Here is a 17,119-nt window from a genome sequence, read left to right on the forward strand (position 1 = left end):
CTTCTACCGCAGCTGACGTGTGACAGCTGCGGTAGAGAATTGAAGAATTCCTCTGCTGCATCTGCCACAGATGTGGCAGGTGTAGTAGCAGGGAATTCCTTTAACTAGCGGGGATGAAGGAAACATCTGCCGCATGTGGCAGATGTGTTCTTCATTCCCGTTGGGGACACAGCAGCGGCCGACAAGTAAATTTTTTTTTACACTACTTTTAATTGGCTTCTCAGGGACGGGCTTATGAAGTGCTTCAGCCAATCACAATCAGAGCTACCAGCAGGCGGGGATTTTAAAGCCCTGGCTGCTGATAGCTCAGAACTACAGAGCCAGCAGCTGAGCCCCGGCAGGTGAGTATTCAATTTTTTTTTTGTACACTATTTTAAAAGGCTTTTCGGGGAAGGGCTTATGATGCCCTTTAATGAAAAGCCGTAGACAGCTGCCAGGGCTCAGCGGTGACTTCTGTTGCTGTCCCTGGCTCTGTAGCACTGCTGAGCTATCAGCAGCTGGGGATTTACAATGGCTAAAGCGCTCAGCCAATCACAATTAGAGCTACCAGCAGGCGGGGATTTTAAATCCCCCGCCTGCTGATAGCGGAGAGCTACAGAGCCAGGGACAGCTGAAGAAGCCGCAGCAGGTAAGCATGATTTTTTTTGTTGTTTTTCACACTGTCTTGAAAGGTTTTTCAGGGAAGGGCTTATAAAGCCCTTCCCTGAAAAGCCATTGACAGCTGCCAGGGCTCAGCGGCAGATGTGTGCTTCATGCCTGCGCGGGTCACGGCAGCGGCAGAGAGCTACGTTTTTGGTTTTTTTCTGCACTAAAATGTTTCTTTTTCAGGGAAGGGCTTATATGTAAAGCCCTTCCCTGAAAAAGAATGCAGGGGGCCAGCATAGCATTGTTTTCAATGGAGCTGCTGGCAGCAGCCGCGGCTCCATTGATAACAAGCACGTAGCTGTGTTCACGCGTGTTTTACGCACCTAAGTACGCACAAAAACACGCTCGTGTGAACGCACCCTAAGTTTGGTATTGTAGTAATTGTGTTTACCCATAGAATAAAGTTATCATGTCCTTTTTGTTGCAGTGCGTACGCCGTAGAAACAAGACGCACTGAAAGATTGTGGATTTATTTCTTTTTTCCATTTCACGGCACTTAGAATTTTTAAAGAGTTTTTCAATACATTATATGGTACCATTGAAAAACACAACTTGTCCCTCCAAAAACAACAACAAGCCCTCAGACATCTACGTTGATGGTTAAATGAAAGTTATTATTTTTTAAAAGAGGGGAAGAAAAACCAAAAATGGAAAGAAAAACAAAAGTTTCATCTTTAAGGCCTCATGCCCACAGCCGTGTCGGACTCCGCCAGCGAAATATCGCACCTACGCACCTCTCCAGATCCGCAGTGCGAGTCCTGTCTGACGCACCGGCGCACATGCGCAGTACAGCGCATGATGCGGCGGTGGTGACTACAATGGAAGATGGCCGAGAGTTTTTCAGCGGCAATTAGAACATGCCGCGATTTCTTTCATGCTGCAAAATTCCGCAGTGTGAACATTGAGCTATTAGGTTCAATAGAACCTAATAGCTGCGAGATAATGGCGCGGATTTCCGCCACGTGTGAAACGCGGCAGAAATCCATCCATGGGCATTAGCCCTAAGGTGCGGAATTCAAGCCTCATAGGAATAATATTGTGACACAGAAATGTCTGCACGGACTAATTTCTTCCGGTGTGAAAGGTCCCTGAAGGGTTTAAGCAAATGTGCACTAAAATGTGTGCTTCTGGCAGTCCTAGGCAGAGCGGGTATACAAATGATCCTTATATTGGGGGGTTTATAATTGGGATATATGAATGACGGGTGTAATGTGCGGAAGGGCTGCAGATGTTACTGCTTTGGTCAGGAAGGTTACCGACATCACAACATCATGTAAGACCAAGACTTCAGTACAGCCCCTCCCTATATGCTGCCACCCAACCCTCGTCCGTCCATAGAGGCCAACAAGTGCTGATCTGTCCAAGGTGCTGGATATACGGAGCAGTTGTGTCCAATAGTCTGTGAATATGTGTCTATATATGTGCCTGCATATATATTTCTATGTACACGTGTCTGTATATGCCCCTGTATTCCAAACCCTTGTCCTGACTACTGCTGACTATGATGTGTGGTCCTCCCATAGAGGGGAGACCCCACTGACTCTGCTATAATCATCACACTATAAGTTATAATTATATATCTCTTTTATCAGATACAATTTCACTTCTTTTTCTTGGCTTTATAAATCCTGCTACAATGATGAGAAACTGAAAATGGCCCCTGTATATCGAATATGGGAAGTGGTGGACAGAATACAGAAGAGGATGATGTCACGGCAATAGTCCCCGGACGATCCGCTGTAGCAATGTGATTACAGGGGATCTGATAAAACACGTCAGTGTTCTGGTTCAGGTGTTTACGACTCAGAGAAGAAGGGTATATGTTAGTTTTACAATCTCTGTGTAATGTATTATGCTAATTGGAAACTGTCAGTAAGCAGGATAACAGCTGTTGGCTTATCTTACTTGGTTTTACATGAACCCTCTGGGACAGATAGACCCTCTTGTAATAACTGGGGATTTTTAATTTCTCATTAGCATATGAGCCGCTAATAATTACATAGAGTTCATGTAGCACCTCCCCTTCCTTGAGCTGGTAACTTCCCCACCTCTAAAAGGGATGTGTACAATAACAGGGAATATGTGTAAGGTAGTCATTTAAGTTGAAAATAAAACAATCCATCTGGTCCATTCACGGTAGGAAACTATTATACATACAGTAAATTGAGGCATATAGTAAAAATAACGAACCTGTCAACAGCATCATGCTGATGGTTTCCATGTAGCAGTGGAAAATTGACAGCAATGGAAAACTGAAAATGAAAAGTGACAGCAGTAAGAGAAAAACAGCAACGATATATTAAAGTGTTCTTTGAAAAGTGACATACGCAGTTCCCACACACTTACCTCCTCCACATTTCTGGGTCTCAATCTCTTCCATTGGGAAGTAACTGTGCAGCCAACCATTACATCTGAGCAAAAGTGTGCAAGAGCTCTGGAAGAGTCACAATGTGTAATATATCACATATGCCAGGACAGACCCAACACTGTGGCGCATGCTGTGACCTACTCAAGTTGCTTCCCTTGATTCACATGGACAAATGATAAAATTCGTGTAACCTGAAGCCACCACTAGAGGGAGCTCATTGCATACAAAGTTATACAGCTTGCAATGGTTTCAACAAGAACAGCAGTTTGGATTTTGTCACCTTTGTCCATGTTTTTCTTAGGTATTTGGAAAAGTTAAGCTCCAACTGCTAGAAAGATTAGTGCCCTGAGTGAACACTGTGTGTGGGGAGGGGTAGCTCAGGGTAGTCCATTCCATCTTCTCCTCTCACTTCCACCACCTCATCCACATATGGAAGATATGGCCAACTTTCTTTGGTCAAATAGATCTTAGGGATACATTTCATAAGACTGGTATTTCACACACTGGTCTTAGTAATATACCCGCCAGAGTAAAAATCGACAAATTTGGTGAAGGTGGTGAAAAAAAGGCCCAAAAGCCACATATTTTTGCACAAGTGATCTTGCGAAAAAATGTACAATTTTCTTACAGCAGATATCTGGTGTGCAGGGTATGTTAAATTATCTCACAAATTAATGAAGACTGTAGCAATGCAAGGGCGACAATTGAGCCACCAAAGAGAAGGGCAAATATTAGCAGGGGCAAGTCATGTACACCTCACAAAACTGGGGAGAAGACGTCATGTCTACTGAAGCTCAAACCATGAGAACTGTAATACAGGTGGATTTGGAGATGACCGCTCTCCACGCTCCTCAACAACCAGTCTTAGATCTCTATAAATGTCAATGTGTGATACCTGGAAGCAAGCATGTCCACCGAATTTGTGCAAACCTGCTGATATGTGAAACGTTAATGCAAAACTGCTTATTTCTGCTTGAATACTATATATTGTGTTACAGGTGGTAGCTGATTACGCAGTTAGTACCCTGCAGCGACTAGAGGGTTAAACAGCTTAGCTTTACAGTTTGACATACAGCTCAGAGAATAGGCTGGGGCAGTGACAACGTTATACGAGTATATAGGACATCCGCCTGTAGTACAGTGGGGGAGGCCGATGGAGGCGCATTGATGAAGATGTCATTCTCCTGTTCTCCAGGCCAACTTCTGAGTGGGAGAACATAAAGGCTTACAATCCTGATTCTCAATACCTGTAATCCACACACGTTGGGGTGCAGAAGATATTAAGAGGGGTTTCACTGGTGTAAGGGTCCCTAAAAGAAGCTGGTGACTCCATGGCAGTGAGGACACTTACCCACAGACAGAGGGCAAGCCAGTTTACAGGAAACAGCCAGCAGCAGCGACTAAAACTGTTTGCAACCATTGTTCAAGGATTGTGCCTCCAACTTTTGGATGTTGTAACACCAAGCTTTTATGACACGTTAGTGCAGAAGGTGCGACCACACTCAGGCCCTGGGACCATAGTGAGTCCATAAGGTCTTTCTTCCCCACATAAAGGGACCAGTACTATGGTATAAATGAAGCATTATAGATTTTACATTAGGGCTCAGCAGCTTCTGAAACCATGAGTTCACCTGCCTCCCTGTTCTCTGGGTATTTATGCATTAGAGTTCACATGGCACCAACAACTTGCCAGGGCACAACTAGACCACCGTGTGACCGACTAGCCTACACTATAGTCGGCCACCATGGAGCCAGAAGTCAGCCGCCTGAAATATTGTCCCCATTCCTGATCATCACAGATGCCCGATTGTTCTTATACCCTATCTCCCACCAGAGCCACCGCTATCGCCAAACTAATTTAAGGGTAACCACCCTTGATAGATCTGCCTGAGCTTTTACATTCCAGCTTTTACATTCCAAGGTCCAGCTCTTTATCCTCCGGTCCTTGGTGCATACGTATTGACGATGAACCCATCCTTGCTTGTTACTAACTTTGAACCTCCTTTAACTCTGACCCCATCGTTTACAGCAATCAGTACTTGTCCTGTGACCTGTGGGGGTGGACATCCCTGATAGGTCTGTACCTTGGTTTTGCCAGTTCCATCCTCTATGTATAAGAGCTGGTGGTATTATTGTATCTTGACCCATAATACCGCTGAGATATACATCTCTAACACATTGGAAGCCTCACTATGCATTGTGTTATTATTCACACCCTGTGCAGACCGGCGTCATCATCTTCCCCCACAGAGCTTCGTGTGGTTCCTGTGTTTCCTCTTCTTCATGTGATGGACACAGTTACTTCTCCAGCACAGTTCTATTTATCTTGAGGTGTTAGTGCGGACCCCCAGCGCCTGCACTATGCCACAATGACTCCTAATCCAAGGCACTTGACCATGCCGATGATTTTTTTCCTGCTCCCCATCACAGGTGAGTCCCAATATTAACCCCTTTCACTCCAGCCCTTTTTCTTTTTCATTTTTATCTTTCCACTTTAAAAAAATCCACACTTTTTCATTATTCTGATGACATAGCTACATGAGGGCTTGTTTTTTGCAAGACAATTTGTACTTTTTAATTTACCTTATAATGTATTGAAAAACTTTAAAAGATTTCTAATTGTGACAAAATCGAAAAAAAACATGATTGTGCTTTTTTTTGGTGGGGTGGGGTATTTTCACGGTGTTCCCAGAGCAGTAAAAATGACGTTATCTTTATTCTGTGGGTCAGTATGATAGCGGGAATACCAAATGTATGTTTTTTTCTATGCTGTGCTACTTAAAAAAAAAATCATTTTAATAGAATTTTTCATACTGTCTCCATCTTTTGACCCGTAGATTTTATTAGTACCATTTTGGGGTATATATAACTTTTTCATTGTTTTTTTTAGGAGACTAGGTGATCAAAAAAGCACAATTCTGGCATTGCGGTTTTTTTCTGACGACATTTGCAGTGTGGAATTAATAATTTGACATTTAAAAAAATTGGACGGATGCAGCAATACTAATTTTTAATTTTATTTTGCGGTCACAACTTGGAAAAGTTTTTTTTTGTATCTTAATATTTCTCATTTTTTCTAATAATTAAAATTATTATTCTACTTATTTTTACATTCTTTTTAGTCTCCATTGGCAAGCTGAAGTGCAATAGTTTGATTGCTTATACAGTACCATAATATTGCATTATATTGAATTTGCACTGGCCTGGCCACAGGCACATCGTAATGGGCAACCAGTCATGGCTGCCCTGGGAGCTTTCAGAATTGCCCCAGGCTTCTATGACACCTATGGGTGGAGATATGCGAATTTTGATGCGTAAATGTACATTTTGGCTAATTTAAGCCATTTTCATTCCACATTAAAATCCCCACAGAGCCGTGTGGATTTTGATGTGGTACTTACCATGACTTGCGGTGCCAAATGCAAAAAATTCAGCCCGCGAGAAAGGGCCCAAAAGGGGTTAACAGCCACAATCTGAGGTATCTCCAATCTCAGCTGTTGCAGGTGCGAGACTGCAGTCAAAGATGGCCGACCTCTGTCATGTATGGAGCGGGCTTGGCTCCTGAGTCCGCACCATACAGCGACGCCTTACATGTATGCTGCACATTGAGAAGGGGTTAAAGGTGATTTATCTATATAGAGCTTATTCATTGTCTAATGAAACTTTCTACAACTTTTCTTATACTTTGTTTTTGAATTACTTCTTGTTTTCCAGTTCTCTGTTTGCCGAAAATTAATGTTCTTTAGGGCTCCTTCACACGGACGATGCAATTTCTGGCCACATGCGTCAAGGTCGCAACACGGTCAAAAGTCGCATGAACAGGAGGCAGCCACGACCAAGTCACAGCTGCATCTCCTGTTTAAACGCCGTTCACATGGGCCAGGTGCGGAGTATATACGCCGCAGCCCCGAATACCTCTCTGCTAAACTTTTTTCCCCTCTTCTCCCTTTGCCGGCAACCAGCAGACGGAGGGGGCGGGAGCTAGGATGTTAAACTCCCACCCCCTCATCGCCCCTTGCCGGCTGCCGGTAGGAGATGGGGTGGAATGGCAGCCGGCAAGAGGCGGAGAGGGGGAGTGAAGGGAGAAAGAGTGTTGCAGAGCTGCTGCTAAACTCCCTTCCACCTCCTTTTTCCGGCAGCTCCCAACGTATTCCGGCCAAAAGATAGGACCAGACCTATTTTTTTCCAGCCGGCATAAAAGAAAAAAAAAATCAGCCTGGCCGGAATGCGCACCATGAGCGCTATCTTTTACGGCTGGCCAACTTTACGTCCCAAAAATCGCCCATCTGAACAAATGCATTGGAATCCAATGTATCAGACGTGGCAAAATCGCTACGATAAAACACCCATGTGAATAAAGCCTTTTATTCAGAGGCTGAAAATCTCTACAGACCTAATGGTTCTCACAGCTGAGGGTTTGTTACAATTGTATCAAGCCTAGACAAATCTCTGTAAGCTCCTGGACTCCTGACTGATACGTTCGTTACCTGCACTGATACATTGTAACAAAGTAAAAGCACATTAGAGAGACTTGTGCTGCTGAGTTTGCCTGAAAAAAACATTGCCTAGACTGGATACAATTGTAACAAACCCTAAACTGTGAGAGGTTAGTGGTTTTTAACATCTGGATAAATGTTTCTAGTCACTTTCAGTAAGCAGAGATCCTATAAATGCTGAAGTAAAGCCAAGTATGTTAAGACATTGCAGAATGCTTCTGTATACCAGGACTGAACTTATATACATTAAACTGGACAATGAAACCTTTCCTTCTATGTGCATTCTGGAATATTGGAGGCGACTGAGATTATTTTCTCTACCTTAGGTTAACGATTGGTCATTATGCACCCACATTTGTAAAACACAACCAACATCTGTTACAACCTGCGAACAATAATAATTGTGTCTGTAATACTGATGTAAGGGGGGTTTCACATCTGCGCTGGGGATGCTGCTCAATGTGGGGAGCAGCAAAGGGGAATCCCCGTAGCGTAACCGTTCTATCTCTGGACAGAAACGAACAGGGGTCCACCAGCTTTCCACCCAGCTGGCAGGCGCTTGCCACGCTTTTTCTCCCAGTGTTTTTAGCCGAATCTACAAAGAAATCTCCAGTGGGAGGTTGCGAGGGGACTCAGATGGGTTCAAGGATGAGGGGCTGGGAGAGGGCTTGGGGTCTACTGGTGGGCTGGAGGCAGACACTGTGCTGGTGCTGTAAGGCCCTGCCATCATCGAGTATTGCCCATAATGCTCTCGGTCACTTTGGCGGTGGCCAGGTCGGTCCAGGAAAGCAGACATGTTTGTATGCTGAGAAACAGGAACTTTAATGTTCAAGAAGCAAAAGTGATCAGTCACTCAGGACCGCTTCAGGCACCGCTAGTTCCCTGCCCTGATTTTAATGGCTAGTAAGCCAAAGGAGGTGCCGGTGTGAGTGGGTTTGTGCAGTCTATTGCGCATATTTGCATATGCATATGTTTGCATTTGCATACCCCCCATAGACCTCTATGGGGTTCTAGAGCTGGTCCTATTGTTTTGACCACATACAAAAAAGACATGAGAATAAACGCATTTAAATTTATGGGTTCTATTCGCCACGTAATGTGCGCGCAAACACAGCCATGTGAAGTTTTATACAGTCCACTAGGAGGCAGCAAACATCAAAAGAAACACTTGTACTATATTCATACAGGCAAGCAAATGAAATGATCCAGTGATTAACAAAAGTCCTCAAACCCTTGTAGGAAGGGGGATTTGGGGGATCCCCCCTGCACTGAGATAATCTGATGCAATAAACCAAAGTCTTCAGAATTGTGACACAACTTCTGAAATGGGTCAACCTGACGATAATTCACTGCAGGACATGCAGAATGCACTGAAATCCTCTATATGCCTCCCTTCAAATGTGTGATTTCATGTTGTGATATCAAGGAAAGGGAACAGAGACTTACAAGATTTCCCTATGAGTCGGAGGAGGAAGCAGAACTCGCAGACTTTCCCTATGAGTGAGCCAGGGAAGCAGGAGTCAAGTCCTAGTTGATGCCAAGTTGTGAGAGAACTTGTAGTAATAGTTGGTTTGGGCCTCCCCTCTCTTTCGAATGGCCTGGCTGCAGTTATAGTTACGAGAGGGGCTTCTCTACTATTTAGAAAATAGTTAATGTCTCCTTCTTTCTCCTTTCTTTTTTTGACGGATCGGGGGTTTGGGTTTAATTCTATATCGTCATGGTGCCACCAGGAGCCAGGCATGTATGTGAGTCCGTGATGATGACACAGTGTCAGTGCTGGGCCATGTGGTGCGCTTCCTGGCACATGTGTAATGTCATTTGGCACTGGAGACCAAGGGAGAAACGTCTTCCTTCTTTTGTAACGCTGACAGGCTGGCTGAGTTGTCCATTGTCTCAGTCAGCCTATCAATATCTTTCACAGAAGAGTATGCATATTTACACGTGCCTGAGCGCAGCATATTTGCAGACTGAACAGTTTTTTTTGCACCCCCAATGCCTGTTTATTTGTGCGCACCAAATAAACGCACCCATTTAAATGGCTAATTAGTCTGAGTTACAGGTGTGTTCTTTTCCCTGCGCAATTATGCAGCATTTCACGCATCTCCTAGCGTATTGCACACGCATTTGACTTCTATGGGGACTTTTGGTGTAGAAATGCACAGAAAAATAAAGCATGCACCATTTTTTTTTTTGCACAACCGAAATGAGCAGGAAAAATCAGTGGGTTCTATTCTCTGTGTATTTTGCGTGGGCAAATACACCCGTATGAAGGGGGCCTTAGGGTATTGATTCCAGCTTCTCCTTGCAGCGGATGGCACTGGACCCTGCTAGTCGTTAGCTGTGTTAGCCTTGTGCTTCTGAGTGTTGCTTTGTGCCTTCCATTCATGGACTTCAGACTACGACTATCTGCTTCTCTCTCTAGAACAAACTATTGTCCCTCTTGTAGTCTGTCCTTGGTTTGTTTACTCGTATATTCTGTCTCGCGTCGTCCTCACACATTCCTTCTCCTCCGTATTACATCTAGGGACGCTTAGGGAATCTTTGATTGGAATAATTCAGTTTTGGAGTCCTTTATGATTTTTGTTAGAGTGGGAGGAAAATAAACGCAAATTGTTTTTTATGGGCTTTGCATATTTTGTCTCCAGGTTACAGTATGTAAAATGTGTTTGTTGGTTTGAAAGGGTGTAATTTGACCAATTTGTGCCCTAAATTGAGTGTTAAAAATGAACATCTCTGATTTTCACATATTTATGTTGAAGTTAGAAATATCACTGAAAGTTTCCAGTTCAGTCAAAAATGCGGAAATCAGGTTGGGTCCGTTAGTAATTATAAAGCTGATGTTGATCTGGTGGTGATTTGATGGACTAGACCCTGGTAGAGGTTGACTATGTTCCCAAGGCAGTGGAGCCTCGTCCTGGCTGTAGATGCTGGAGGCTTATGACAAGTCTGTGCATTACAGGGAGGCAGTCCGTAGTGCAGCAGCTAGAATGTCCTGTGGATGCTTCTGTATCTGGAGTTGATGGTCATCCAGACTGGAAGTTGTGTGTTGGCTTCACTTCATTTAATTAAACAGTAGGGTGCAATTCTGTTGGTGAAAGGACAGGGAAGGACAGGGTGTGCTGTCATGGCTTACCAGCCATGTCGGAACAGGATCGGGGTGACGTCATGGCATCAGCCCTGGCCCACATGATCCATATGCCAGTGCATGCTCAGCGTCCTTCTGGCATTGGACGATGACATGAGCACTTCATGTGGATGGATTGGTTGGCTAGGAGGCGTGTATCCCAGCTGGCCAATCAGTGCCTGTCTGTATATAGTTACTCTGGCTCCTCCTCATGGAGGACGCCGTTATACTTCTAGTCCAAGGGGGTTTTTGGTCAAGTCAACGGCTTCTATTGTGTTCCACTGTCAGATAAATCTGTTTTGTGTTAAGGATATTTAGGGCATAGTAACATCTATCTCCTCACTTATTGCTATTCCTGCATTTGTAATTCACCTGCTTCATTGTGTGCTTCTTTAAGATCTACTCAGTATATGTTGTTTATTATAGCAAATATCCCTGTTTTCCAACTAAGGAGAGTCAGGGTCGCCCTGGGTTCCTGAGATGGGGTCGCCCTCATCAGGGCAAGTGCTCCGCTTTTCAGTAAGGTCTCTTTGCATTAGTAGGTTACAATCAGATTTCCCTTTCCTCTACTTTTTGTTTTGTTGTAAATATTTTACGCTCTCTGCATTAATAATAATAATAATAATAATCTTTATTTGTATAGCGCCAACTTATTCCGCAGTTGTATGTATATCAGTCAAAAATACTAACGACCACCTGTCTGTGAGTGATGATTGACTGAGTGACTATGTGAGTTACTGTCATGTGATCCATCACCGGGGCTATGAGCTCTGCCCCGATCACATGACGGTGACGTTATCACAGGTCCTTCATCCCAGTGCACCGAATGAGGGATTATGGGTGGACTACATTACCTACAAACCCCCACGGGCTCGGTTGCTATGGATACAGCAGTACTCACTATTTTATATTACTAAGTGCCACGTTGCACCACCAGATACACTGGTACTGTTCATTTTAGGGCAACAAATTACGTCCGATCCGGCTGAGGTGTTTTGCACGTCATTCTGGAATATTCTACGTTCATGATAGAAGTCAATGAATGTCTCTTGTTATCTGTCTAGGGGCTGTGGCAGAAACCTTCCTCCGAGCTGAGAATATTACAGCAACAGATGGCGACACGGTTACCCTGAGGTGTCAGCTACTCAAACAGGACACCAAAGTCACTCAGGTCAACTGGGACTTCTGCAACAACATGTACATCGCGTTTCATGTGAATTACAGCGACACAAAAGGAACGGTGGTGAAGGAGTTCTCAGACCGTGTGTCCTTGGCAAAGGATTATGGGATTACAATAACAGGGGTCAACAGAAATGATACCGGGCAATACTGCTGCATCTTCATCACCTTCCCATATGGCAAGTTTACTGGGAAGATTTTCCTACAGGTTTTATGTAAGTAGCACTCATGATGGGCTTAGATACACAGCTCAGTGACAGTATCTCACTTAATAGGATTAGATACAGCAGCTCAGCAGGCACACAGCCTGTCACATTTACTATAATCTACACCAGAAAGTGGCGTAGATTGTAGTACAGCTCCGGCTCACAGTGCTGGCAGACGAGATAAATGTATTATGAGATTTTCATCTATTAAGGGGTAATCAGTTGTAAAATATGGATGGCCTATCAGCAGCATAGATCATCCATAGAAGATTGACAGGGGTCCATTGTCAGGGACCCTCATCAATTAGCTGTTTTCTGGACCTGTTTGCTAGTGCACTGAGTTGAATTTCTGCAGGAAGCAGACGGCTCCGTTCTCACTGCAGTGACTAATTATGGTATTGCAGGCCCAGCTCACATTAAAGTGAATGGAAACTTTGCCCTATGATTCAGATGAAAACAAAATTATTATATGTTTTGGTTTTTGCACAGTGAAAACTGGTTTTTCGAAATTATTTTTTCTTTGCTGTATTCAAATCAAGCTTTCTTTTTTTCCATAGACGGAGCTCCGTGAGCTTGTTTTTTTAGCATGATGAGCTGTAGTTTTAAGGCAAGCGTTTTTTTCCACAGCGCTTTTTACTTTTTGCTTTTTCGTATTTTAGTGCGGGGCTGCTGCGTCCATGGAGATCTACGGACAAAAAAGCACTGCGAAAAAGTACAAAGAATTGACATGCTGCGTCTTCAAAAACCGCGCTCAGCAGCATTTCTGTACTGTAGCAGTGCGGAAAAATTCTGTCCTGTAAGAACAGCATTTTTCCAAACACATTGACTTTGCCTTGTACTGTAAATGCTGCGGTTTTTCGCAGCTGCGGATATACAATGGCAAACTGCAGCAAAACCATAGCAAATCCACCCCGTGTGAACCCAGCCTTATTGGTGCCATTTTGGTGTACATATGGGATTTTTTTGGGTGGGTAAAACGAACAAAAGAAGCATTTTGCCTCCGTTCTTTAGGGTGTTTTTATTTTTTTTACAGTTTTTGCCATACAGGATAAGTAGTGTGCTCAACTTATTGTACGGGTTATTACGGATAAAAATGTGGGTTTTTTTTAAATTAAATTTTTCTTTTATACAAATAGAGGAAAGTGTGCAAAAAAGGTTTTTGTTCTTATATTTTTTATGTCCCTGTAGCACAGGGACAGTGCTAGATTTTTCCCTTTCCTGTGATTTATAACAGCTATGATAATGCATTGCAGGACTTCTGTCCTGCAGTGCTTTATCTCTTACAATAGCGATCATAGGCAATGGCAAGTCGGCTATGCCAGTATCTGGCATCCTGTTGTCATGGCATCCCATCAACCCTCTGCAACTACAAGGAATCTGGCCCTGGGAGCAGCGGCGTACGCACGTACCAGGTTACTTTCATTTTCATTTATACTGAGGGGGGTCCACATGGCTTGTCGCTGGGCTGCGCAGTACAGATTTTTTTTTTTAAACACCTGCTTTTTCTGCGTCATCACCTAGAAATGACGCGGAATCCGCAACTTTTCCACAATGTCAATTGCATAAGGGAAGCAGATCGGACAGCTTCCATTGACTTCAATGAAAGCCGTACGCGTGGCATCCGCACAAAAAAGGAGCATACTGCGATTTTTCCTCTGCTTGTGGAAGCCGCAATTGGTTTCCGCAAGTGTGGAGGAAGAATCGATTTCCCATAGCATGCTATAGGTAGAATTTGCTGCAGATCCGCGGTGCCTGACGTGGATTCCACAGCAAATATCAGCCCGTGAGCAGGAGGCCTTAGGCCCAATATGATTTGCTCATAGGGAAGCATGGGCGCCCGCACTTCAATTTACACATGCGGATTTGTTTTCTGGATTATGCATGCGCAAAACAAATTGAAGCATGCTCCATTTTATTGCGGATTCCGTAAGGACGGCTTCCGTTAATGTCAATGGGAGCCGTCTGATGCACGGATTCCGCGAGGAAGCAGGAGTTTTAAAAAAACATACTGTACTCCGGCCGGCGCTTCTGCACACATCAGCAGTATAGAAAAAAGAAGATATGCAGCGGAATCCGCCCGGCCCGTGGACATTGGCCCTTAGGGTTAGATGGAGTGGTACGTAGTTTGCATTCTGCTGTATGTTTTATGCTGTTTTCTCCTTCACCAGCTAAGGCCACTTGGACGCATGGAGATTATTTCTGGATCTGGCTTGGACTGGGGATTCTCATTGTGTTCGCTGTTGTAGTCGCTGGGAGTTTCTATTACAAGGTAAAGCATGATGATCATAGTGATGCATACACAGCGACATGTTGGGCCGTCGGCGGGAATACATGCACGTAGGCGGGTGCAAATATACCTTTATTCAATAGGATCCTAGCGATCTACATAAATCCAAAGACTGCAAAGACTCAGGCTAGCCCTGGCTCGGAATAAGGGCGGTCTCACACAAACGGATTCCAATTACGGAATCAGTGATGGCCATCCGCGCGGACTTTCTGCGGCAAAACTTAAACATTAAAAGTAGTTTTGATTTTTCCTTCACATTCATGGGTATGAATTGCGTATTCCGCGAGCAGAAGAAAAATCGCAGTATGCTATATTTTGCCGCGCGGATGGCCTTCATTGAAGTCAATGGAGGCGTCTGACTCGCAGCCTTACCAATGTTAATGTTATGGGCTGCGGGTACCTGCCTCATCGCTAAGTGACGGTGCGGAAAATACAAACATAGAGAAAAAAAACTGTACTGCACATGACCGCCTGCAAGCCGCTGCGGTCATTCGCAATACAGTTTAATCAGGTCACCGGCTGGAATCTGCTACAGGCCTAGATTTAATTTTTTATGTATTTTTTTCTTTTTAGAAGAGGAAATCCCAGGCGTTCTACAGCAACATCCATCCAAAAACATCAGGAGCAAAACCCGTAGGATCACATACAGCGGATTCAGCCCTGATCATATCAACAAGTGAAGACAAAAAGGAGGAAGACAGCGAATACTTTTATATCTTCCGGAAGGGCGTGTAAGATGCTGGATGGGAGAAGAACCCTTTGCATCTCAGTGTCAGGAGGCTGCTTGGGTGTTGTACTTAAAATATGTTAATTCCAAAATAATAAACGTTTCATGATTTTTCATGTTTCATGAGTACAGTATTAAATTAGGGTGGTTTTACATCTGCGTCGGACCTTCCAGATGGAGGTTCTGTCACAGATCCAGCCAGAGGCGTAACGTGAAGCTCCTGGGCCCCAATGCAAAACCTGTAACAGGGCCCCCAACTATAGTGCTTTATTCATAGTACTGGGCTCCCTATATGGAGAAGAGAGGCCTTACGGCCCGCTAAGGCTCCTGGGCCCGGGTGCAACCGCATCCCCTGCTTCCCCTATAGTTAAGCCAGTGGATGCAGCTGAAAATACCGGAAGGAAAAGCGCTGCATGTAGCACTCTCTCTCCTGTCCAAAAGCCAGCCAGCTGGGTGGAAAGCGGCGGACCCCATTATAGTCAATGGGGTCCGTACAGCACTGTTCGGTTCTGTCCTGTGATGGAACCATTCAGCCACGGGGATTCCCCTTTTCTGCTCCCCAAATGGATGAGGCAAGCAGAATCCCCATCACAGATGTGACCCCCCCCCCCCCTTAGCGTTACAAACTCGTGTTCCAGAATTGTGTGCAGTGTGATTTGAAGGGCATCTCTGCTCCTAGGATGTTGCTTCCTGCGGTCAGTGACTACTGCTGACTGACTTTGGCACTATGTGCATTGGGGTAGTCACATAATTCTGGAGCTCTACAAGCAAGCTTCCTACTAGCCAGCGCTCCGTGTGACTACAAGTGTAGAGACCCAGAGGGTACGACAAGTCTCTATGAAAAACTGAGGTAGTTTGGGCGTTACCCCAGGTCCAGGAAGGGGTTAAAGCAGTGCCCTGATGAGTAAGGAAGTCTGCCTAGCAACAGGGTATGATAGACCCTGAGATATACAATGTGGGCCACAAACATGAGCCGGGCACCCCCAGCACCCACTCTTATGAAAGCTGTCGCAAAGAAAATCTGTGTTGCCCATAGCAACCAATCACAGCGCAGCTTTTATTTTACCTCAGCAGTAGAAGAAATTAAAGCTGAGCTGTAAGTGGTTGCTATTAGCAACAAAAATTACAGGGAAAGTCAGTGAGTTTTTTTAATTACGCCAGTACTCGTTGCCGGGTGCTGAAGAACACTCATGCTAAATTTCACTCAAATCGGACCAGAACTGTGGATGTGTATACGACACAAACAAAATGATTTTGCATTTTATATATACGATTCCCCAAAGTGGGTGTTTTTGTGAGATCCTTGGACAGACGGGGGGCCGTAGCTTAAAGTATACCGCAGTGTGGCATAACTATAAGGGCTCCTGCACTCTGGCGATCCCGATATCGCTGCGTTTTTCTATTTATTTATTTTTTAAATCATCTTTTTATTGGAGATTTTGTATAGGAACTAGGGATGAGCGAGCACACTCATTTAAGGCTGCTACTCAATCGAGTAGCAGTCTTATCGAGTAACTGTGTACCGAGTAACTGTGTACCGAGTAACTGTGTACTCGCCCGAGCAGCATCCGGGGGGGCGGCGGGGGGGGAGTGAGAGATCTCTCTCCCCCCCCCCCCCCATCCCGATTTCCAGCAGTCCCAGATGTGTATGAACTTCTCATGCATTCCTCCAGCTGGCGTGCTCTTCCAGGTTGTACGTAAGGTCATCGCTGAGTTTTTTTAACGCGAATGTCAATAGGAGTTTTTGATCTTAAAAATGCATCACACAAAAATCGCAAGTTTGTGTTTTGCAATTTTTGTGCGATGCGTTCTAAACATTAGAAAGTCCTATTGACATTGGGGTATTTGGGGTATCTATGTTTTTTTTAAGCACTTTGGAGAAACTCACACAAGCTTTGTGCGTTGCGAGACTTCACAAATCTCACGCTTATGTGAACCCCAATATGTTGAATGGAGTCCTATTCAAATCGCTGCTTGTCCTATGTTTTCGTGTTCCTCGGACCGCATCACCTATTGGTTGTAGTGGGACAGTAAAACACATCACACTGTTAGCGATGTGCATGCAGGTGCGATGAGAGGCTTCCCAT

At 44.5% G+C, this 17,119-nt stretch overlaps 1 protein-coding gene across 1 annotated transcript; it reads left to right on the top strand.

Annotated features, from left to right (window-relative positions):
* The first annotated feature begins 5,191 nt into the window (after positions 1 to 5,191).
* Positions 5,192 to 15,143, top strand: TIGIT (T cell immunoreceptor with Ig and ITIM domains). Its single transcript, XM_066598549.1, has 4 exons — positions 5,192 to 5,443; positions 11,698 to 12,027; positions 14,187 to 14,287; positions 14,879 to 15,143. The coding sequence occupies exons 1-4, from the start codon at positions 5,383 to 5,385 to the stop codon at positions 15,038 to 15,040; spliced, it is 654 nt and encodes a 217-aa protein (XP_066454646.1). The 5' UTR covers positions 5,192 to 5,382; the 3' UTR covers positions 15,041 to 15,143.
* The last annotated feature ends 1,976 nt before the right edge of the window (positions 15,144 to 17,119 follow it).

Source organism: Eleutherodactylus coqui, chromosome 4 (assembly GCF_035609145.1).
Source record: "Eleutherodactylus coqui strain aEleCoq1 chromosome 4, aEleCoq1.hap1, whole genome shotgun sequence".
Classification (NCBI taxonomy): domain Eukaryota; kingdom Metazoa; phylum Chordata; class Amphibia; order Anura; family Eleutherodactylidae; genus Eleutherodactylus; species Eleutherodactylus coqui.